We start from the raw sequence: 24,278 nt of genomic DNA on the forward strand, positions 1-24,278 counted from the left end.
CGCAGGAGAGAGCAAGGGTCGGAAGGGGTGGATGCTCTGGTACTTCCGTGGCCTCCAGACATTCTCCTTTATGTGTTTCCCCCTTGGCCACTGGTGGAAAAGGTTCTAAGGCGCATAGAATCCCACCAGGGTCTGGTCATTCTAGTGGCTCCGGAGTGGCCACGAAGACCGTGGTTCACGGATCTAATCAACCGAGTGGTAGACAGTCCCTTGCGTCTCTGTCATCTCCCAAATCTTCTGAGGCAGGGTCCCGTATTTTTCGATCAAGTGGATCGCTTTTGTCTAGCAGCTTGGCTTATGAGAGGAGACAACTGAGAAAGAAGGGTTACCCGGTAGCCGTGATTTCCACTCTTCTTAGGGCGCGCAAGACCTCGACCTCCCTTGCCTATGTTAGGGTCTGGAAGGTTTTTGATTCATGGTGCAGTGAGTTGAAAGTGTCCCCACAGTGGACCTCTATAGTACATATTCTTGCGATTTTGCAGGATGGCTTGAAAAAGGGCCTGGCCTACAGTTCGCTTCGAGTAAGGTGGCGGCCTTGGGCTGTCTGCGGGGTAAGATTGAAGGCTCTTCCATTGCTGGTCATCCAGATGTTTCTCATTTTTTACGTGGGGTCAAACATTTGCGCCCTCCGGTACGGGCACTTTGTCCATCCTGGAGCTTGAATTTGGTTCTCCGTGGTCTCTGCGCTTCGCCGTTTGAGCCTATCAAGTGGGCACCTTGAAGGATTTGACTCTCAAGTGTTTCTCGTAGCCATTTGTTCGGCGTGTCGCGTTTCCGAAATTCAGGCATTATCATGTAGAGAACCGTTTTTGCGTATAATGGAGTCGGGAGTATCCTTGCAGTCGGTACCCTCCTTCTTACCTAAGATGGTTTTGGCATTTCACGTCAATAAATCGGTGGAATTGCCAGCCTTTTCGGAGGAGGATACCCGCTCTTATCACAGTAGGGATATGCGGCAATTGGATGTCCGGCGGACTCTTTTACGGTATTTGGAAATAACTAATGATTTTCGTCGCTCAGATCATCTTTTTGTCTTGTGGAATGGTCCCAAGAAGGGGCATAAGGCTTCCAAAGCTACCATTGCCTGCTGGTTGAAGGACGCTATTGCTTCCACCTACATATGTCACGGGCGTATGGTCCCTGAGGGTCTTAAGGCGCACTCTACCCGCTCTCAGGCGGCGTCATGGACTGAAAATCAGTGTGTTTCGCCTCAGGAAATTTGCAGAGCGGCTACTTGGAAGTCTTTACACACGTTTGCTAGACATTATCGGTTGGATGTCCGGGATCCGGCGACGGATTCTTTTGGCAGCAGTGTGCTACAAACAGGACTCTCCGGGTCCCACCCCATTTAAGGCGGCTTGGGTACATCCCAGCAGTCTGGACTGATCCTGGTACGTACAGGGAAAGGAAAATTAGTTTCTTATTTCGTTCCTGTAGTAGCAAGGATCAGTCCAGACACCCGCCCAAGTATGTCTATTGCAGGAGAGTCCGCTCGTATTCTTGTTGGTTTTCTCTTTACAGTTCCTGCCGCTGCAGAGTACAGGCACGCGCGTTGATGCATTGGCTTCGGCAAGTTCTTGGGTTACAAAAAGGAACACCAGTTTTCTTGTAATTTCAGAGTTTTCTTACTTGATCTAGTCATTGGTTGTTTAAAAAAAAAAAAAAGAAAAGGGGATGAGTTATAGGTTTCATTCTGCTTTGATACTGATTATACTGAGGGATCGCAGGTGGCACACCAGTATATCTAGGGGGTGCTTTTCAGCTTTTCTCTGACTCCATCTGCTGGAAGGGAGGCACAACCCCAGCTGTCTGGACTGATCCTTGGTACTACAGGAACAAAAATTATCAGGTAAGAAACTAATTTTCCTTTCTTTTCTTTTTTAAATAAAAACTTTAGCCATCCTCAGCAGGACTAGAGGAAACCCAGAAGAGCTTTGGAGGCCAAGATAACCAGAAGCCTCTGATTATCAGGCTCGCCAGCAGGGTGCAGGCAAAACACAGTCAGGGGTATCTAACCCCCCGGACACCCGGCTCCACTGGAGGGAGGGCCCGCAATGGTGCCTAACACCTCAGGGAGCAAAATCTCAGCTCAGCTAATCTAAACTAACTACACTTTTTTTTTTTTTTAACTAAACCCTAGACTGCAGGTTTGCATCTCTACCATCTGCTAGAGTCAGAGAGATACTGAGGTACTGCAGGTGGCACTCTCTCTTATGTAGCAGTATCCAAAGTTTTTGTTCTCTGACTCCATCTGCTGGCAGGGATACACAACCCACTGGTCTGGAATTACCTGAGTATGTACAGGAATAGCCATTTAGTACTGACACTTCTAATAGCAATGCCAATCTTGAGTTTTTCTAGCGTCAAGCTTTTGATCTGTTGGTATGGGAATGTCCCCTATGATTACTCCTGTGTGCTTCTTGACATGTAAACTCATTTGTGACTTCTGACAGAAGCTTAAACATACTTAAAATATCTGAATGGTTTCTGATCTATGTAGTTCCTATCAAACAGTATCTGATTTCATATTTGAATGTTTATCACAATTAAAACATTTAAACAGTTTTTCTCATATGGATCTTTTCATGTTGTCTCAGGTGGCATATCTGATTGAAATTTTTGTCACATTCAAAACACTGAAATGGTTTCTTTCCCGTATGGATCCTTTCATGTTTTCTTAAGTCGCACTTTTGACTAAAGCTTCTATCACATTCAAAACACTGAAATGGTTTCTCCCCTGTGTGGACTCTTTCATGGCGTCTCAGATCACAATTTTGCCTGAATGTTTTATCACATTCAAAGCATCTAAATGGTTTCTCTCCTGAGTGAATTCTTTCATGTCGTCTTAGAGAGGATTTATAACTGAAGCTTGAATCACATTCAGAACATGTAAATGCTTTCTTTGTGTGACATATTTTATGTTCTCTACAATTTGACCTCAAAACAAAGCTTTTCTCACATTCAGAATGTTGTAAAGATTCTGTGTGAATTACTTGATTCATCTTCGGTTGTGATCTGTTCATAAAAAATGAATTACAGTTATTACTCTTAAAAAGATTGCCACCTCTTTGAGAAGTTTTATGTGCTGTGAGATTTGACAGCTTAGTAATAGTTTTCTCACATTCAGCACACTGAAATGGTTTTCCTCTTGAATTAATTCTTACTTGCCCTTCCAGCTCGGCTCTGCAGGTAAAGCATTTTTCACACTGTATCCATTTTAATGGTTTCATTGGCATTTGAACTTTTGTATTTCCTATAATATTTGTTTGCTTAAGGCAACCTTTCTCACCTTCAGTACATGCAAATTTGTTCTTATTTCTATGATATTGTTGGAGACAATTTAAACTTGACTTTTCAGTGTACTTGTTCTCACATTCGGTCATTTCTTGGTGCTCAATATGTGAGTTTCCAGTGAATCTTTCCCAAATATCAGTATTTTTAAATGGTATCTCTCCATCATTGAGTCTCTGAGCTTGTAGAAGATTTGGGCAGTGGTTAGAATTTCTCTCTCGTTCAGTACATGTGTCTGGTCTCTTTCTTGTTTGAGCATTTTCTTTCACACTGGGTGGTGTTACTCTACTGAAACCCCTTTCACAATCAGCTTCAGATGCTGGGCTGTCTCTGTTTTTCCATTCCTCCCCCTGCTGTCCATCGCACATTCTCTTCCTCTCACTATTACTTCTAAAGCCATCCTCTGTTCAATAAAAAAGAGAATATGCACATTATTCTTACAGTTCTGAATAACCACACTGAGCCATTGATTTAAATGTAATATCAACTATGATGCCCAGATCTTTTCCCTGGGTGATAAATCCTAAAATGTTTCCATTTTAGGTTTCATATTAGGAGTTACCACGCAAGAAAAAGATCTGGGCGTCATAGCTGATAATACATTAAAATCATCAGCTCAGTGTGCTGTAGCGGTCAAAAAAGCAAACAGAATTTAGGAATTATTAGGAAGGGAATGACAAATAAAATGAAGGATGTCCTAATGACTCTATCGCTTCATGGTGAGATCACAGCTTGAATACTGTGTGCAATTCTGGTCGCCGCATCTCAAAAAAGATATAGTTGCACTGGAGAAAGAACAGAGAATGGCGACCAAAATGATAAAAGGCATGGAACAGCTCCTCTAAGAAAGGCTAAAGAGGTTAGGGCTGTTCAACTTTGAGAAGAGAAGGCTGAAGGGGGATATGATAGAGGTCTACAAAATCATGAAAGGACTTGAACGGGTAAATGTGAAATGGTTATTTACTCTTTCAGATAATACAAGGACTAGGAGGCACACCATGAAGTTAGCAACTAGCACATTTAAAACAAATTGGAGAACATTATTTTTCACTCAATGCACAATTAAGTTCTGGAATTTGTTGCCAGAGGATGTGGTTAAGGCAGCTAGTGTAGCTGGGTTTAAAAATGGTTTGGATAAGTTCCTGGAGGAGGTCCATAAACTGCTATTAATCACTAGGGAATAGCCACTGCTTATTGCTGGTATTAGTAACATGGGATTTATTTAATATTTGGGTACTTGCCAGGTTCTTGTGACTTGGAGTGGCCACTAATGCAGACAGGATACTGGGCTTGATGGACCCTTGGTCTGATCCAGTATGGCATAACTTATGTTCTTATAACATATATAGGTAGGGCCATTTTTAGGTTGGACTGAATAGGGGTAGCTGGGCCCCTCACTGTGTGGAGGCTCCACAATGCCATGGCAGCCCTATCTCCAATATTTATTTATTTATATTTAAGAACATAAGAAATTGCCATGCTGGGTCAGACCAAGGGTCCATCAAGCCCAGCATCCTGTTTCCAACAGAGGCCAAAGCCAGGCCACAAGAACCTGGCAATTACCCAAACACTAAGAAGATCCCATGCTACTGATGCAATTAATAGCAGTGACTATTCCCTAAGTAAAATTGATTAATAGCCATTAATGGACTTCTCCTCCAAGAACTTATCCAAACCTTTTTTGAACCCAGCTACACTAACTGCACTAACCACATCCTCTGGCAACAAATTCCAGAGCTTTATTATGTGTTGAGTGAAAAAGAATTTTCTCCGATTAGTCTTAAATGTGCTACTTGCTAACTTCATGGAATGCCCCCTAGTCCTTCTATTATTCAAAAGTGAAAATAACCGAGTCACATCTACTCGTTCAAGACCTCTCATGATCTTAAAGACCTCTATCATATCCCCCCTCAGCAGTCTCTTCTCCAAGCTGAACAGCCCTAACCTCTTCAGCCTTTCCTCATAGGGAAGCTGTTCCATCCCCTTTATCATTTTGGTTGCCCTTCTCTGTACTTTCTCCATCGCAACTATATCTTTTTTGAGATGCGGCGACCAGAATTGTACACAGTATTCAAGATGTGATCTCACCATGGAACGATATAGAGGCATTATGACATTTTCCGTTCTATTAACCATTCCCTTCTTAATAATTCCTAACATTCTATTTGCTTTTTTGACTGCTGCAGCACACTGAGCCGACGATGTTAAAGTATTATCCACTATGATGCCAAGATCTTTTTCCTGGGTGGTAGCTCCTAATATGGAACCTAACATTGTGTAACTACAGCAATGGTTATTTTTCCCTATATGCAACACCTTGCACTTGTCCACATTAAATTTCATCTGCCATTTGGATGCCCAATCTTCAAGTCTTGCAAGGTCCTCCTGTAATGTATCACAGTATGCTTGTGATTTAACTTCTCTGAATAATTTTGTATCATCTGCAAATTTGATAACCTCACTCGTCGTATTCCTTTCCAGATCATTTATATATATATTGAAAAGCATCGGTCCAAGTACAGATCCCTGAGGCACTCCACTGTTTACCCTTTTCCACTGAGAAAATTGACCATTTAATCCTACTCTCTGTGTCCTGTCTTTTAACCAGCTTGTAATCCACGAAAGGACATCGCCTCCTATCCCATGACTTTTTAGTTTTCGTAGAAGCCTCTCATGAGGAACTTTGTCAAACGCCTTCTGAAAATCCAAATACACTACATCTACCAGTTCACCTTTATCCACATGTTTATTAACCCCTTCAAAAAAATGAAGCAGATTTGTTAGGCAAGACTTCCCTTGGGTAAATCCATGTTGACTTTGTTCCATTAAATCATGTCTTTCTATATGCTCTACGATTTTGATCTTGAAAATAGTTTCCACTATTTTTCCCAGCACTGAAGTCAGGCTCACTGGTCTATAGTTACCCGGATCGCCCCTGGAGCCTTTTTTAAATATTGGGGTTACATTGGCCACCCTCCAGTCTTCAGGTACAATGGATGATTTTAATGATAGGTTACAAATTGTAACTAATAGATCAGAAATTTCATTTTTAAGTTCCTTCAGAACCCTAGGATGCATACCATCCGGTCCAGGTGATTTGCTACTCTTTAGTTTGTCAATCTGGCCTACTACATCTTCCAGGTTCACGGTGATTTCGTTCAGTTCGTCTGACTCATCACCCCTGAAAACCATCTCCAGAACTGGTATCTCCTCAACATCCTCATTAGTAAACACAGAGGCAAAGAATTCATTTAGTCTTTCTGCAATGGCCTTATCTTCCCTAAGAGCCCCTTTAACCCCTCTGTCATCTAATGGTCCAACTGACTCCCTCACAGGTTTCTTGCTTTGGATATATTTTAAAAAGATTTTATTATGAGTTTTTGCCTCTATGGTCAATTTCGTTTCAAATTTTCTCTTCACCTGTCTTATCAATGTTTTACACTTAGCTTGACAATGCTTATGTTTTATCCTATTTTCTTCAGATGGATCCTTCTTCCAATTTTTGAAGAATTTTTTTGGCTAAAATAGCCTCTTTCACCTCACCTTTTAACCATGACGGTAATCATTTTGCCTTCCTTCCACCTTTCTTAATGCGCGGAATACATATGGACTGCGCCTCTAGGATTGTATTTTTAAACAATGTCCATGCCTGTTGAACACTTTTAACCTTTGCAGCTGCACCTTTCAGTTTTTTTCTAACTATTTTCCTCATTTTATCAAAGTTTCCCTTTTTAAAATTTAGTGTTAGAGCTGCAGATTTACTTATTGTCCCCCTTCCAGTTTTTAGTTTAAATGTGATCATGTTATGATCACTGTTGCCAAGTGGCCCCACCACTGTTACTTCTCTCATCAAATCTTGCATTCCACTAAGAATTAAATCTAAAATAGCTCCTTCTCTTGTTGGTTCCTGAACCAATTGCTCCATGAAGCAATCATTTATTACATCCAGGAACTTTATGTCTCTAGCAAGTCCTGATGTCACATTTACCCAGTCAATATTGGGGTAATTGAAATCTCCCATTATTATTGCACTGCCAAATTGGTTTGCTTCCCTGATTTCTCTTAGCATTTCATCATCTGTCTGACCATTTTGGCCAGGTGGACGGTAGTATACTCCTATCACTATATTCTTACCCAACACACATGGGATTTCTACCTATATAGATTCTACTGAGCATTTAGTCTCTTGTATGATCTTTATCCTGTTGGACTCTATACCCTCCCGGACATAAAGTGCCACACCCCCACCAAGTTGATCCTCCCTATTATTGCGATATAATTTGTACCCTGATATAGCACTGTAAGGAAAAATAATCAAAATGCTTAACAGACACCTATTAGGATCTGGGTGTGTTACAAAGACATATTCATCCCAAATAACAGCATATGTACACTAAATCTTACATTCAACAATACAATTAAATTACAGTATTTTTCGCTCCATAAGACGCACCTGACCATAAGATGCACCTAGGATTCAGAGGGGGAAAATTTAAAAAAAAAAAAAAATTTGTGCTAAACTGGCTGTGTCCCCGGGCGTCTGTGCGTCTTATGGAGCATAACTTTTTTTTTTCTCCCCATTTTGTTTTCGGGTCTGGAGAGGGCCATTTCGGTCCACTCCCCAGATCAGAAAACTTTTCTTTCTCTGGGAACCCCCCCCAAAATAAACCCCATCCCAACCCTTTAAATTAATTAACAACCCTCCTGACCCCCCTTCAGGACCTGCCAAATTAATTTACTACGCCCCCCCCCACCCTCCTGATCCCCCCAAGACCTGTCAAAAGTCCCTGGTAGTCCAGCGGGGGTCCAGGCATGGTCCGGGAGCAATCTCCTGGGCTTGGGCCGTCGGCTGCCAGTAATCAAAATGGCGCCGACAGCCCTTTGCCCTTACTATGGCACAGGAGCTACTACTGCCATTGGTCGGCCCCAGTGACATTGTAAGGGCAAAGGGCCGTCAGCACCATTTTGATTACTGGCAGCCAACAGCCCAAGCCCAGGAGATCGCTCCCGGACCCACGCTGGACCACCAGGGACTTTTGGCAGGTCTTGGGGGGTCAGGAGGGTGGGGGGGGGTTTCTTAGATTTTTAGTTTTTTTTTATATTCGCTCCATAAGACGCACATACATTTTCCCCCCATTTTTGGGGGGAAAAAAGTGCATCTTATGGAGCGAAAAATACGGTAATACATTCCCACTCCCCTATAATTTCAACCATCCAGGATCCTACTTTTATTGATGCGCCCTGTCCCTCACACCCTCCTAAGGTCCGCCCCGTATATAGGGAAATGTCTTTAAATAATCATATAGAGATATTTGCTTGGCTAAGGCTCCATATGACACTTTAAAGGATGCGGTGTTGTTTGGAGACAGGCTAGATGGACAACAGCACATGAAAAGAGAGAAACAGATTATATCTGATCTCATCTTATCTCCACCTCCAGTCTCTGCAGCAATTCCCTTCACTCCGATTACAATCACTAACCAAAAACTCTGGAAAGCCATTCCGGAGTCCTGGGATTCATTCTGGACTGGGTCCCTGAACCTGCTAGCCTAAAGCAACTGAATCCCGATAATTTAGTAATAAAAATGATTCTGAAAGCCAGAAATAACATTTGCCATCTATGTGCAAAGTTTGAAATTCTCCAAAGCACAGATCAATTATTTTACTATAAAGGACATTTTTGCTCACTGCTCTTGGTATCAGTATCCTCCGCTCCTCCCTCCATCTGGTCACTGGCATGAGACTCTTCCATTTCCAGAATTTCAACTGTGGGGTCAGTATTATAACCTTGATTACCTGTTAGAAAAATGAGAAAATCTCCTCAGCTTTTAAATAATCTTGGATATTGACTTAAGAAAAGCAGCACAAAGCTAAAATTGAGATGATGGGAATTCTGCAAGCTCTGAAAAGGTAAGTATCCAGTGCAAAGCATTAAGAACCCTTTGTAGCTATGCAAACAGACCATGACAGGGAACGCACACAAGTTCCCGCAGTACCATGTTAATGGAGAAATTACTTACCTGATAATTTCTTTTTCCTTAGTGTAGACATATGGATTAAGGACCAATGGGTATAGTGTGCTCCTGATCGCAGTTGGAGACGGAGTCAGATTTCAATCTGACGTCAGCACTACATATACCTGTGCACGAGGCTCTGATCCTCAGTTTTCTCCTCGAAAAGCAATTATGGATATATGAGTGTTTGGATAATTTTCATTAATTTGGTTAACTTGATTAACTTGAAACTTGATTACTCGGATTGGATGACGAGGTTTCTAGCTGGAGACCGCTAGGGCATTCAACCGAGAAGCGCCGACACCTGGTAATATGGGCGTCTGAAGTAGAAACAAGGGTTGGCTTATCCGTGCTTGTATTGCACTCGGGGGGAGGTTCCCCCGGGGCTTCTTGATTGCGAGGCAGCCATGGGCGGGGTGCTGAGTCCATCTGTCTACACTAAGGAAAATGAAATTATCAGGTAAGTAATTTCTCTATTTCCTAGCGTGTAGCAGATGGACTCAGGACCAATGGGATGTACAAAAGCTACTCCCAAACCGGGCAGGAGGCTGCCCATGGTCCATTTAGTACTGCCCTTGCGAATGCTGTGTCCTCCTTGGCCTGAACATCCAGGCGATAGAATCTCGAGAAGATGTGGATGGAGGACCATGTTGCTGCCCGACAGATCTCTGCGGGTGACAGCATCTTGGTTTCTGCCCAGGACACTGCCTGGGCCCTTATGGAATGGGTCTTGACTTGTAGAGGCAGGGGCTTGCCTGCTTCTACGTAGGCCGCCTTGATTACTTCTTTGATCCAGCTGGCGATGGTTGCCCGTGAGGCCACTTCCCCTTGCCTCTTCCTGCTGTGAAGAACGAACAGATGGTCCGTCTTTCGTACAGGCTCCGATCTTTCCACGACTAGGAGTCTGCCGACGTTCAGGTGGCAAAGAAGGCGTGAGTCTTCTGAGTCCTTATGCTCATCCGGAGATGGCAGTGAGATGGTTTGGTTTAAATGGAAGTGAGAAACCACCTTTGGCAGGAAGGAGCATACAGTGCGCAGCTGTATGGATCCCGGCGTGAATCTGAGGAATGGCTCCCGGCATGATATTGCTTGAAGTTCGGAGATTCGACGGACTGAGCAAATTGCCACGAGGAACGCCGTCTTCAAGGACAGGAGCCGTAGGGACAGACCGCGAGTTGGTCTGAACGAGGATCCCGCTAGGAAGTCTAACACTAGATTGAGATTCCATAGGGGTATCTGCCACTTTAGAGGTGGTCGAATGTGCTTGACCCTTTTTAAGAAGTGGGTGGGCCGCTAGGCTGTTGCTGTCCACCCTGGGTCTGAAGCTGGCCAGGGCAGCTAGTTGTACCTTGATGGAGTTGAGAGACAACCCTTTGTTCATGCCGTCCTGCAGAAATTCCAGGATCATGGGGATTTTGGCTGTCCGTGGAAGGATGTCGTGGTCCTCGCACCAGGCTTCGAATATTCTCCATACTCGTATGTATGTTAAGGAGGTGGAGAACTTGCGCGCTCGGAGAAGTGTGCCAATCACTGGTCCTGAGTATCCACTCTTTTTCAGGCAAGACCTCTCAATGGCCAGACCGTAAGCAAGAATCTCGTTGGGTCTTCGTGGAGGATCGGTCCTTGCTGGAGTAGATCCTTGTGTGGAGGTAGGCATACAGGGTTTCCCACCAGAAGTCTTCGCATAGCCGCATACCACGGCCTTCTTGGCCAGTCCGGGGCCACTAGAAGTACCAACCCTCTGTGGTGTTCTATCTTGCGGATGATTCCGTCCAGTAGTGGCCATGGAGGAAGGCGTACAGTAGATCCTACTGAGGCCAGGTCTGGACAAGGGCGTCGATTCCCTGGGACATCGGTTCCTGTCTTCGGCTGAAGAACTTGGGAACCCGGGCATTGGACCCGGTTGCCAGAAGATCCATGGCTGGTGTTCCCCAGTGGTTTACTATCTGCTGGAAAGCTGTTGTCAACAGTGTCCATTCCCCTGGATCCAAACTCTCTCTGCTGAGGTAGTCTGCTGTGACGTCTTTTCCCACGATGTGGGTGGCTGATATCCCTTGTAGGTTTGATTCTGCCCACGTCATTAGGGGTTCTATTTCCAGGGACACCTTCTGGCTCCTGGTTCCCCCCTGGCGGTTGATGTAGGCCACTGTTGTGGCGTTGTCCGACATGACTCTGACTGATTTGCCCCGGAGTCTGTGGCTGAACCCTAGGCAGGCTAGTCTGACTGCCCGGGCTTCCAGTCGGTTTATGTTCCATGCCGGCTCAAGGGCAATGGACTCTTCTTCGTTCCATTGCCCTTGAGCCGTTAGCTCCTGGCAGTGGGCTCCCCCCATCCCCGCAGGCTTGTATCTGTGGTAAGCAAGGTCCATTCCGGTGGGGATAGGCTTGTTCCCTCGCTCAGGTGGTCTTCTTGTAGCCACTATTATAGTTGGTTCCGAACCTTTGCCAGTAGCCGAAGGGGGGCGGAGTAGTTTTGAGACATCGGGTTCCATCGAGACAGTAGGGAGTGTTGTAGGGGCCGCATGTGGGCCCTTGCCCACGGGACAACTTCTATGGTTGATACCATGAGTCCGAGGACTTGAAGATAGTCCCATGCCGTGGGGAGAGTGGAATTCAACAATGCTCGTAGTTGTTCCATCAATTTCCTTCTCCTTGTAGGGGGAAGGGTGACTTTGTTCCCCTTGGTGTCGAACCGGACTCCCAGGTATTCCAGGCATTGAGAGGGCCGCAGGTGGGTCTTGGGTATGTTGACGACCCACCCAAGGTTCTGCAGTAGTTCCTTGATTCTGGTGGTTGCCTGCTGGCTTTCCTCTGGCGATTTCGCTCTGATCAGCCAATCGTCCAGGTATGGATGCACGAGGATTCCCTCTTTCCTCAGTGCTGCCACTACTACCACCATGATCTTGGTGAACGTTTGGGGAGCCGTAGCCAGCATGAACGGTAGGGCCTGGAACTGGTAGTGATGGCCCAATATCACGAAGCGTAGGAAACACTGGTGGGTGCGATGGATTGGTATGAGGAGATAGGCTTCTGACAGATCCAGGGAGGTCAGTAATTCTCCCGGTTGTACCGCCTTTATGACCACACGCAGGGTTTCCATGCGGAAGCGGGGTACCTTCAGGTAGCGATTGATGGTCTTGAGGTCCAGTATGGGCCAAAATGTTCCCTCTTTCTTGGGCACGATGAAGTAGATGGAATAGTGCCCCGAATTTTGTTGGTGCGGAGGCACCGGTATTATTGACGTTAGTGCAAGTAGTTTTGATAGTGTGGTTTCCACTGCCTTTCTCTTGGAGGGGTCGTGGCACGGAGAAATCACAAACCAGAGGGATGCTGTGGAAGTCCAGGTAGTATCCTTCTTGAATGATGGATAGGACCCAATTGTCCGACGTTATCTCGACCCATCTTTGGTAGAAAAGGGCAAGCCTGCCCCCTATGATCTCTTCCTGTAGATGGGTCTGCTGATTCTCATTGTGTGTTGCGGCTGGGGCCTGGTCCTAAGCCGGTTCCTCTTTTGTTGTGTCTGTTCCAAAAGGACGGCCCCTTGCCGGCGGGGCGGGGGGCTTGGTAAGTGTTTTTGTATGGTCTATAATGCTGGGATCCTCTGCCCTTGGGTGCCCAGGGAGAGGGGCATTGGTTCCTCTTGTTCCTGTCCTCCGGTAGACGAGGTACTGGGGACTCGCCCCATTTGTCGGCTAGTTTGTCCAGGTCGCTTCCGAAGAGTGATCCTCTAAAGGGCATTCTCGTGAGCCTCGTTTTAGAGGACGTGTCGGCTGACCAGCTTCAGAGCCAGAGCTGTCTTCTGGCTGCCACTATGGATGAGAGGCTCCTGGCTGAGGTGCGCAGCAGGTCTGAGGTCGCATCCGTGAGGAATGATATTGCCGGGTCTAATGCCTCGATTGGCGTAGTTGCGTCCCTGGCCATCGCCAGGCAGGCGCGTGATACTATGGCGCAGCAAGCAGCGATCTGTAGGGTCATAGCTGATACATCGTAAGACTGCTTGAGGATGGATTCCTGCCATCTGTTATTGGCATCCTTGAGGGAAGCTCCACCCTCAACTGGTATGGTGGTGTGCTTTGTGGTGGCACAGGCCATGGCCTCGACCTTGGGAAATCTCAGGAGTTCCTTCGTCGCGGGGTCCAAGGGGTAGAGAGCTTCTAGGACTCGACCCCCCTTGAAGGTGGCCTCTGGGGCGTCCCATTCCAGGTCGATCAGTTGCTGTACGGCCTGTAGCATAGGGAAATTGCGTGAGGTTTGGCAGAGCCCGGCCAGGAAGGGGCTCGCCTTGGACTCTGCTGTGTTGCATGTGTCCTGAATGGCCAATGCCTTCAGACTCGTGGCTACGAGATCTGATAATTCGTCTTTTGGGAAGAAGCGCGTCATGGTGCAATGCGGTTCCGTTCCTGGAGGGAGTTCCCCTACTTCCAGGGGTTCTGGTTCCTCCTCAGAATCATCTATGTCCCCTAAGGGGAGGTATTTGTCCAGGGTTGGCTCATCTGGTGGAGGCCGGGAGGGCCCTGGGAGGTTCTGGGCCACTGGCGGGGGTTGTGGTTGTGCCGCTGGTGGTCCTGTCTGTGCGTGGATGTAGGATTGTAGTTCCGCAAAGAATCCCGCCCAGGTGAAGTTGCCTGAGACTGCATTGGGTCCGGTGGCGCTCCCCGAGGGCCCCACTGAGGGGGGGGGGTGGCCGAGTCGGGAATAGAGAGGTCCGGGGTAGTCTCGCTGGTAGATCCGGAGTCCTCTACAGGCTGAGAGGGACCTTGTCTCGGTTCCCCCCGGGCTTCTTCGCACAACAGGCACAGGGCAGAGGTCACCTCGGGCTGTGCCGCTCTCAGGTGGCATGCTGGGCAGAGGACTGGGCCTTTAGCTGTCTTGGACGGCGGTGCCATGATTTGCGCGTGTATCTTGTACAGATGCGCGTGCCAAGAGGCCTGGTTATGCGTTCCAGGTGCGCCTACGTTGTACGAGGCGCTGTGCTCCCGGCATATATGCGCGCGACGCTGTGTGCACAAGTATTTTATGTGCCCGGCTCGCTGCTGTGCGCACGGCTCAGTTGTGCGGACAAGCGGCGACTAAGGGGGGGGAAATGGCACCGGTGACCGCGCGGGCAAGATGGCGCCCCCCCCCCCTCCCCGGAGGGTCTCCACATGGGAAGACCCTCGAGCCGGATCGGGGTCTAGCCTTGATGGAGCTGCTCAACCCGATTAGACAGACGCCGGAGGGACGATCTGAGCGGTTATCCGAGCCTCGGAGACCAGAGACTTAGAGAAAAGTTTTCTACCTTACCTTGTCTCGGCGCTTCCCGGTCTCTTGCCAGGCGGTCTCCAGCTGCTGGGGGGAGAGGGGAATACCTTCACTGCCGCGCTCGGTCTTGCACCCACTGCCTCTCAGCCGCTCCCTTTTCAGGGGGCTAAGTCCACGCCGGGTCGGCGATCGGACCGAGGCTGCCTCTCAGCCGCTCCCTTCACCGGGGGCTAAGTCCACGCCGGGACTGAGGCTTACCACTGAGGGATCTCGGAAATCACCTCAGGAATTCTCGACTGGGGGAGGGACCCTTAGGTATCACCGCAGGAGAGCGGGGGCTCGTCTGTAGGTAAGATTCTCTCTTTCTTCTTTGAATTTGGAGTTTAGTTTTCTAATGCTGTGCAAGCGTGCGTGAAGTCCCGAACTGCTATGGAGATGGAAAAAACTGAGGATCAGAGCCTCGTGCAAGTGTATATGTAGTGCTGACGTCAGATTGAAATCTGACTCCGTCTCCAACTGCTATCAGGAGCAGACTATACCCATTGGTCCTGAGTCCATCTGCTATACGCTAGGAAATGAAAATTGCTGCAGAATCCCAACTCCCTTCCTCCTGCGGCTGACACCAGGGGAGGGTAACCCTTCCTCCCTCCTCGTAATGTTAGTAATCTTCCTTCTCTCCTTCCCTTCCAGCCCGTGCCATTCATTTCCTTCCTTCCAACGTCTTCCAGCACAGCTATCCTGCCTGCCTCTCTCCAGCTGCCAGCACGTGCATGGCTCCCAGGAAACAAAATCCACAAGCTGCTGGGTGGGAGAAGAGTTAGCAGCAAGGAGCAGTACTGAGAAGGTGAGAAATAGTGAGGGACAGAAGGAAGAATGGGGGATAAGAGATGGAGGGAGATGAATGAAAATGAAGGGAAGTGTAGAGACCTGGGTAGAGAAGGGAGCTTCTCTCTACTTCAAGAACTGAGAGAGAGACTCCATAAGGGAGAAGAGTAAAAGGTGTAGTGAAATCGTGGGGGGGAGAGAGTGAGAGAAAGGGAGAGGAAAGGAATGAAAGGCAAAAAACAAAGAGAGACCTGAACATGAAAGGAGAAAAGAAGAAATAATGGAAATAAATTATCCACAGCAAGTTTTCCACACCACAAAGGTTAGACATCAGGGGCCTTAATTATATTATAATGCTTCATTTTTACAGTGCCCGGTTTATAAGAGGCATCTGACTACATGAAATGTTTGGCTCGGCTCATCACTAACTTTAATCTAAGCTGCATCACCTGCTCCATGCAGGTCCTCACTTGTGCCTGAGATAGTCCGGTTTCCTCTTTCCTCACATCCCTGGGGATCAATCCTGAATTCCTCTTGCTTAAATCGGATTAAAATATCAGGTCTGATATTGGGGGAGCCTGTTATGGAAAAAGATGGTTACAACATGTTTAAAAAAGTTATCAGTGCAAGTGAGCTCAGAATTTTGCTGTTTTCATAAGCACTGCCTCCAGTGCTAAGAAAAGAAGGGTGCTGCTGTACTGATCATCATCAGGAATCCCTTCAAGCAGTTTCTTCATAATTTTAGTACTGAAGTTATGATCATCTTAAGAACTCCTTTCATCAGGATCCATAAACAATCTGGTGTGATTACTGCTACTGTATAAAATATGTTGGAAATTTCTGCTGCAAGGAGTTTTTTTGATAAAAGTAAGATTGGTTTTCATCCTAATGCCACAGATCAGTAATTCTGCCTAGCAGAATCTGCTTACTCATTTTGATTCTATGAGACAAAGTGGGAGAAATCATCAGCACTCAATACAAGTTACCAAAGCCCAAGATTTCTTAGAAAGAATGGGGGAGGGGGGGAGTCACATGATGCACCTGACAGAGGCAGTCATGGCTTAAAGGAGCTCCTGAGCAAAGCTGCATAAAGCTTTAAAAAATAATCATTTTAACTTTAACATTTGCAGAGAAACATTCATTGCTGGCTCAGGAATGTATGGACAATTTTTTTTGGTAAGACTTTGGAAAATTGCCTGGCATAAAAAAAAATGTGTCTACAAAGAAAGTTAAGGCTGTGGAAAACAAAATGGCATCAGAGAAAGAAACTGCAGACACAAGTGATGCGGATAAAGAGCCAGCTTATTCAGCCATTTTTGGAAAAAGTGACTTTGATTGTGGACAAGCCTTTCAAATGACTGGAATCGACGCCGGCAGACATGAAATCGGAATCCTGTGGGCATACTACCCAAATCTGAGAGCTATAACAAGAAACGCAGTCCCAGGAAAGAACAACTAATGAATTTTCAGGAACAGACAAAAACTGAAAAAGCAAAACCAAAACATTGGAAAACAAAAATAGAGGAGCAAGAAAATCAGGGATGCCAAAGTATTGGAGTGATTGGTGGATCCAAAGGTGTGAAAGAAAGATAAGGAACTCTTTTCAGTTGATGCAGAAGTGGATCCCAACTGAGCTAAAGTCAGACAGAGAGCCGAGGCCCATGCGTGAGTGGGTGCGCAGATTGGGAACACAGAAGGGCGGCGAGGAGAGGCCAAGGCTGATTATGGACCATGCGTTGAGTTATTCGGATAAACCAAAGATCACGGCAGCTTATCGAACAAAATTGCATCTGGAGACGAGAAGGAAAAAAGGTACTTTCATTGCTGAAAAATCTTGGAACAATTACTCCATACTGCTCAGTGCTTGACAGACAAAGCATTAAATGCAGGCTGATGTACTTAACTGAGAGTACAGCAAAATGTCACCTTGTTAACCTTCACAGATATTAAAGCAATTTGTTGAATAAGATTAAGTAACAGATGATATAGACTGGCTTTCATTCATACAGATTTTGTTGACCGAGTTCCTTGAAACATCTTCAATACGATATGAGAGCTGGACATTTATGCCTATCGAGAACATGTACATTTTTCAAAGCGATTTCATTGGAGGTGAAGACTAGAAGAATAAGAAAAGGTTGTGCGAGCACTACTCCATTAACTTCAGGATTTCCTTGATGAATCAGCACTGCTTCAGTTTATCTAACATTTTCCCAGGTGAACAGGTTGGATTTAGGAGAGGCTCTTATCCCTTTGCATACTGAAATTCAGAACTTGGGAATATTAACAGACCAGAATCTCTCTATAAAAGCCCAGATCCATGCAATTGGACCTTCAGCATTCTTTAAACTGAAAACTGTAGCTAGATTGAGACCAGTTCTATCGGTCTCTGTTTTTTGTGCAATAGTACAGGCTCTGATCCTATCTGAATTGGAGTACTATAAAGGGGTTTATTTTGGATTGCTAGTAACCCTCATCCATGTTTTGCAAATTGTTCAGAATGCATCTGCCAGGCTATTTTTGGGGGTCCCTTATCACCCCTGTTTTACTGACCTGCATTGGCTTTCTTTAAATTGTTGGCCCTAGAATTCTGAGTCATGCATAGCCTGGGACCTAATTATCTGAAAGATTTAACACAGATTTACATTCCAACCAGGAGCTTATGCTCCCAGGACAAATTGATTCTGTCTCTACCATTATCAGCTACACTCATTGAAGTAATACAAGATCTGGGACCTTTTCTATAGCTGGGCCTATCCTTTGCAATACTTTTCCTCTTTTCCTAAATCGCACCCTTCCCCCGGCAGCCCTCCGCGCCGACCACGAGGCACCGCTCACAGCCAACCCGAGGCTCCACCTTCAGCCCTCTTCCGGGCCGGCAGCCAATTGAGACGCCCGCAGCCCCGCAGCGACGCCAATAGCAGCAGGGCCAGGAGCCCTTTAAAACTCACGCGGCGACGCGATCCTGCCTCTCTCTCCAGCTGCAGCATCGGGACCGGAGCGTGCGAGGCCTGCGCAGCCGGCGCTGAGACCCACCGGGGTAAGGCCCTAAATTGCACCCTTCCCCCGGCAGCCCTCCGCGCCGACCACGAGGCACCGCTCACAGCCAACCCGAGGCTCCACCTTCAGCCCTCTTCCGGGCCGGCAGCCAATCGAGACGCCCGCAGCCCCGCAGCGACGCCAATAGCAGCAGGGCCAGGAGCCCTTTAAAACTCAAGCAGCGACTAGGCGTCGCACGCCGTGCATCGCACGCCTAAGGAGCGCGACAAAGGGGCCTGCCCCTTTGTCTCGCCCCTTCGTCTCAGCCCCAAGGAAGCCACAATCCTTGTCCACAGATGACACTATAACGTACACAAATGCCAACGGCTTACTTACACAAATGCCAACGGCTATGGACAAACGGATTTTTCGGACCGGATAAAGCCATCACGCACCAACCCCTGCCAATCACCTCAACCAATCCATTCCAGTCACAATACAGCACCCTTTACTAACCCCCAGCGTCCATCAAAACAAATCAGCATTCAACCCAGCCCTCACAGCATCCACCCCAGCAGTTCCAGCATCCATTCCAGTATCCATTCCAGCACCCATTCCAGCAGTTCCAGCATCCACTCCAGCAGTTCCAGCATCCATTCCAGTATCCATTCCAGCACCCATTCCAGCAGTTCCAGCATTCACTCCAGCAGTTCCAGCATCCATTCCAGCATCCACTCCAGTAGGTCCAGCATTCACTCCAGCAGTTCCAGCATCCACTCCAACCCTCAAAGCATCCATTCCATTCTAACAGTTCCAGCATCAATCCTAGCAGATTCTGAACGTACCCAGTTACAGACGTACCCCTATTCATAACCCTAGCAAATCAGCATACAATGATACACAGCTACTCCATCCCCATACTCAAGAGAAAACCCAGAAATAACTCTCCACCAGACCCCATTCAGACACCCAGACAACAAAGACTCATCAACATCATGACATCTCCCATTACACAACTTCTAGGCCTCTCATTATTCACCCTAACCTTATTCAATGCACAGTCACTTTCCAAAAAAATGCACCTTCTCAATGATTACCTTATTGACAACAACCCTGACATATGTGCAATAACAGAAACCTGGTTAAAACCCACTGACATATCATTAATAAACCAACTTCCAACACAATCTTTCGACCTTTTCTCAATACCTAGACCGAAAAAGAAAGGAGGAGGAATTCTACTTGCAGCAAAAAAACAATTGGGCATAACCCTACAACTATCATACTCCACTTCAAAACTAGAATGCTCCATATTCAAATCTCAACATCTACAAATATTCCTCATTTACGCCACACCAGGAACTCTAGAGGCTAACCCCTCCCCTCTAATAGAGATGATAGCTAAACACTTAAATTCAGACAAACCAACCATCATATTGGGAGACTTCAACATTCACGTGGACTCCATCCCGCAATCCACTAACTGCGAAACCTTCCTCACCTCCCTCAGTGACCTTGGATTCACACAAATAATCAGCGGGCCCACTCACAAAGCAGGTCATACATTAGACCTCATATTTATCAACGAGAGCTGGTCCATCCATACCAATCCCACCTGCACGCCAATCCCCTGGTCAGACCACCAGATCATAGACACAACCCTCAAAATGAAAAACACACCACCTCCAAACATCTCCAAAACCATCATTCATTTCAGGAAACCATGCTCACTGGAGTTACTCACCGAACAATGCTCTAAAGATCTCAAACAAATAGACCTCTCAGACGCCAACACAGCCACCACTTCATGGATCAAACTCACGAACAAAATAGCGGACCAACTCTGCCCAACCTCCTCAAAAGTAATTCAACCGGCACGAGACAACAGAAAACCGTGGTTCACCCCGGAACTCAAAGCCCTAAAACAAAAACTACGAAACAAAGAACAAAGCTGGAGAAACAACCCTTCACCCACATCCAGACTGGACTACAAAGCCACCCTCAACACCTACAGAAACGCCATACACAAAACAAAAAAGGACTTCTATGCAAAAAGAATTCATAACTTCATCTTCGACTCTAAAGCTCTATTCTCTTACGTGTCATCTCTCACCAAACCAATGCCACCTTCCATTCCAGACCAACTAGCGCTCAGCAAAGCCAACGAATTAGCCACTTACTTCAAGACAAAAATCTCAAACCTTACTAGCTCCCTTACAACCCATCAAACTCTTCCAACACCTCATAGCACATACCTACCCACGCTGAATTCTAGACTAGAGTCATTCGAGCCCACATCAGCCATGGAGATTGAAAATTTACTTAAAAAAATTAAACCATCTGCACATCCCTCGGACCCACTCCCTACTAATCTGCTCACCGCCATCCCTAGCACCGTCGCAAAACCTATTGCAGAAATCATCAATACCTCTCTAGCCATGGGCACAGTTCCTAATCAACTAAAACTTGCAATCCTCAAACCCCTACTGAAAAAACCAACTGCATCACCCACGGACCCAGCCAACTTCAGACCCATTGCAAACCTGCCCCTGATCTCCAAACTGATGGAAAAAGCCGTAAATAAACAACTTTCCGAATATCTCGAGGAGCACAACATTCTTTCCCCTGCACAATATGGTTTTCGTAAATCACTAAGCACAGAGGCTCTTTTGCTTTCTCTCACAGATAATTTACTTTTGAACCTGGAGAAAAAACAGTCATTCTTACTGGTCCTGTTAGACCTATCTTCAGCGTTCGACACGGTAAATCACTCACAACTACTAGAACAATTATCAAACATAGGAATCAAAGGCACAGCTCTCAGTTGGTTCAAATCGTTCCTATCAAACAGGTTTTACAAGGTCAGAATTAACAACAAGGAATCTGACCCCATCCTATCAGACCAAGGTGTACCACAAGGCTCATCCCTCTCTCCCACCCTGTTCAACATTTACCTCCTCCCCCTCTGCCATCTCCTATCACAACTCAAGCTTACTCATTACCTCTATGCAGATGACATCCAGATCCTCATCCCCATCACAGAATCAATTCAAAAAACCTTCGCCTACTGGGAGAATTGTCTTCAACCAATTAAACATCTACTCTCCAGCCTGAACCTGATTCTAAACTCCAGCAAAACAGAGTTGCTACTGATTTCTCACAAACCGAACACCCACGCACCCAGCCTGGCACAAAACATGGAGCTCTCTGCAGACGTCAGGAATCTAGGAGCATGGCTTGACAACCAACTTAACCTAAAAAATTCATTAACACAACCACCAGGGATTGCTTCTTTAAACTACAGATCCTAAAGAAGCTAAAGCCACTCCTTCACTTCAATGACTTTCGCCTCGTTCTTCAATCCATTATTTTTTCGAAACTTGATTACTGCAACTCAATCTTACTTGGCCTCCCCTCTAACAGCATCAAACCCCTACAGATGGTACAAAATGCCGCAGCCAGAATCCTAACTAACACTAATAGAAGAGACCATATTACCCCCATCTTGAGCAACCTCCACTGGCTACCCATCAAACAGAGAATCCTATATAAAACCTTAACCATCATTCACAAAGCAATCCATAACGCCGCACCTATATCTCTACAAATTCAACTTCAGCCACACTTATCTTCCAGACCCATCAGAAGCGCCTACAAAGGCACATTAGTCGCAGCTCCTGCCAATTCAACACTAAGAAAAAGAGCACTCTCCACTGCAGGACCACACCAATGGAATGCGCTCCCACCAGACCTACGACTCGAACCCAATCTACCAGAATTCAAAAAAAGGTTAAAAACCTGGCTCTTCAGGCAAGCATTCCAATTCCCAGAGTGTAACTAAGCACCTCCTCCTGTCTTTCAGATCCAACCATTGTAGGGTGTCACGAATAGCTTGACACTTAACTTCTTACACGTACTTGCTTATTCGCAATGCCTATTTAACATTTAACTATTTAAAATTGCCTACTTAACAGTCATTTAACAGAGGACATATTATATAACCGTTGCAGTCGATATACGCTACTAAAGTCCATTGTAAAAAGGGGAACACACACATACTATTCAAAACACGAACAAGGTTATTTATTATTTGTTAAATATTATTGATATTTCACTGTTCCTTGTAATAATGTTCATTGGTTGATTGTTATTGTTCAATGTTCTATGTAAAAAACCCCGGTCTAACCTCCCAGACCAGGGCAACCTTTTTGTTACTTGTAAACCGGATTGATTTGTATTGCATACAGGAATTCCGGTATATAAAAATTAAAAATAAATAAATAAATAAATAATCTGCGATGTGAAAACGAGTTTTTATATTTTAGAAAGAATGCTAAAGCTCATTTTTTTTCAGCAGGCCAATGGTGACCAAAAGGGATAAACTAAATTTTGCAAGCTTGCAATCTCTCTTAATTTTATGTTGCACTTGACATGTCTTGTTCTTGTTTATTATGGATGTTTTTTTGTATGCCATAGAGCACAAGTATTTAACATCTGTGGATTAAAAGTTCTTTCAATATCAATCTATCTATATATATATATAAATGAGAATGGGAAGAATGGAAGAGGAATTTGAAAACTGGTTTTGTTTGTGTTCATGTGTTCAGATATCCGGATAGATAAGGAAGGATGGTGTGTGGCATGATGGAAATGTTGACATGTCAATGTTGAAAATTAATGTAATGGATATGTCTCCACTGATATGTAGACATGCAGAAAGGCATAACATTTATATTTATGAAAATAAGGAAACAATACCATACAAAATGGAGATGGAAAGGGATATTTATTTTGTCAATTCCCCCAATGGACTATCCACATTATGGCTATGGTGGCTTAGCTGGGGGATCTCCGTGGCACTTAGCATTAAACAGGTGTAGTGGGACCCCCAGTTGGCTTGCTGGCTCAAACCAGGGAGTTACAATGCCGGGGTTCATCTGGTGACAGGAAGAAGGATAACCTCCTGGACCCTTGGTGCAGCTGTGGGGAAAATCCTTCTGCTTCTCACTTTCCCTCTCTCAGCTTCACTCTCACTGGTCAGTGCTAACACTGGGGAGATCTTCCCAAAGGATGAACAGCAATAACCATGGATGCAGAAGACGGTGTTCAAATCAAGTTCACTTAGTTCGAAAAGAAGGATCCCAGCCAAATTGGTAATGAGATGTATTCATATGGTGGTAGGGATTGGTTGGTAGGGTCGGTATGCAGCGCTATTTTATGATTATGTAGGGTAGTTTTCAGCGAGTTGATTAGCTGTGGGTATGTTGTAAAATGAGTGCGTGGATTGGTTGGTTGTGGAGTGTTATACTGGTAATGAAACATTTGAGGGTATGTTTATTTGACTGGGGGATATGTTAAGTTGGTAGTGGGTAACATTTGTGTTTGTGTATTTTTAGATATTGTGACCCCTGAAGCAGCCAAATGGTTCGTGAAAACATGGGCCCATATTGGGTCGGGCTTGGTGTTTGAAATTTAGTAACACAGCATTGGAGATGTTGTGCAATGTTACAAGTTGAATGGTTCTTAGCTATAAAATCTAAGAAGAAAAGGAAAGAAATGAGCTAAGTTCTTTTCAATCCATGACTTTGAGCTTAAGTGGGTAGAATATTTTGTTTTATTGAACCAGCAGACAAATGATCTTAAAATGTACTCCATCTGACACTGTCTGTAGCTCACTGCATGGCAAGAAACAAGTTATTCTCTGATGCTGTGTTTGTGGAAAGATAACGTTTACAGGTTATATTGAGAGCAATTGTGTGCTTCTTCTATAGGATGTGGGTGAAATTAAGAGAAGAAGCTTCTGCTGTCTATTTTTACAGTATTCCTCTAACTTATCCTCCTTTTGAAACACAAACTGCTTCTCTGTTCTTTATCATCTTCCAAGTTCTTCCTTTGAAAATTCTCTAGTTGAGTTTGCCTCTTGGCTCC

General features: G+C 45.6%; 1 protein-coding gene across 1 annotated transcript in view; it reads right to left on the minus strand.

Moving 5' to 3' along the window:
• Nucleotides 1-1,779: 1,779 nt before the first annotated feature.
• Nucleotides 1,780-24,278, minus strand: part of LOC115087422 (gastrula zinc finger protein XlCGF26.1-like) — a 28,682-nt gene continuing 6,183 nt past the window's right edge. The window contains exons 5-7 of the mRNA XM_029594606.1: nucleotides 15,821-15,949; nucleotides 8,980-9,087; nucleotides 1,780-3,694 (exon numbers count right to left, since the gene is read on the minus strand). Coding sequence (XP_029450466.1) covers nucleotides 2,556-3,694; nucleotides 8,980-9,087; nucleotides 15,821-15,949 — 1,376 coding nt within the window. The 3' untranslated portion in view covers nucleotides 1,780-2,555. The remainder of the gene's footprint in view (nucleotides 3,695-8,979; nucleotides 9,088-15,820; nucleotides 15,950-24,278) is intronic.

This window comes from Rhinatrema bivittatum, chromosome 3, assembly GCF_901001135.1.
Source record: "Rhinatrema bivittatum chromosome 3, aRhiBiv1.1, whole genome shotgun sequence".
Classification (NCBI taxonomy): Eukaryota; Metazoa; Chordata; class Amphibia; order Gymnophiona; family Rhinatrematidae; genus Rhinatrema; species Rhinatrema bivittatum.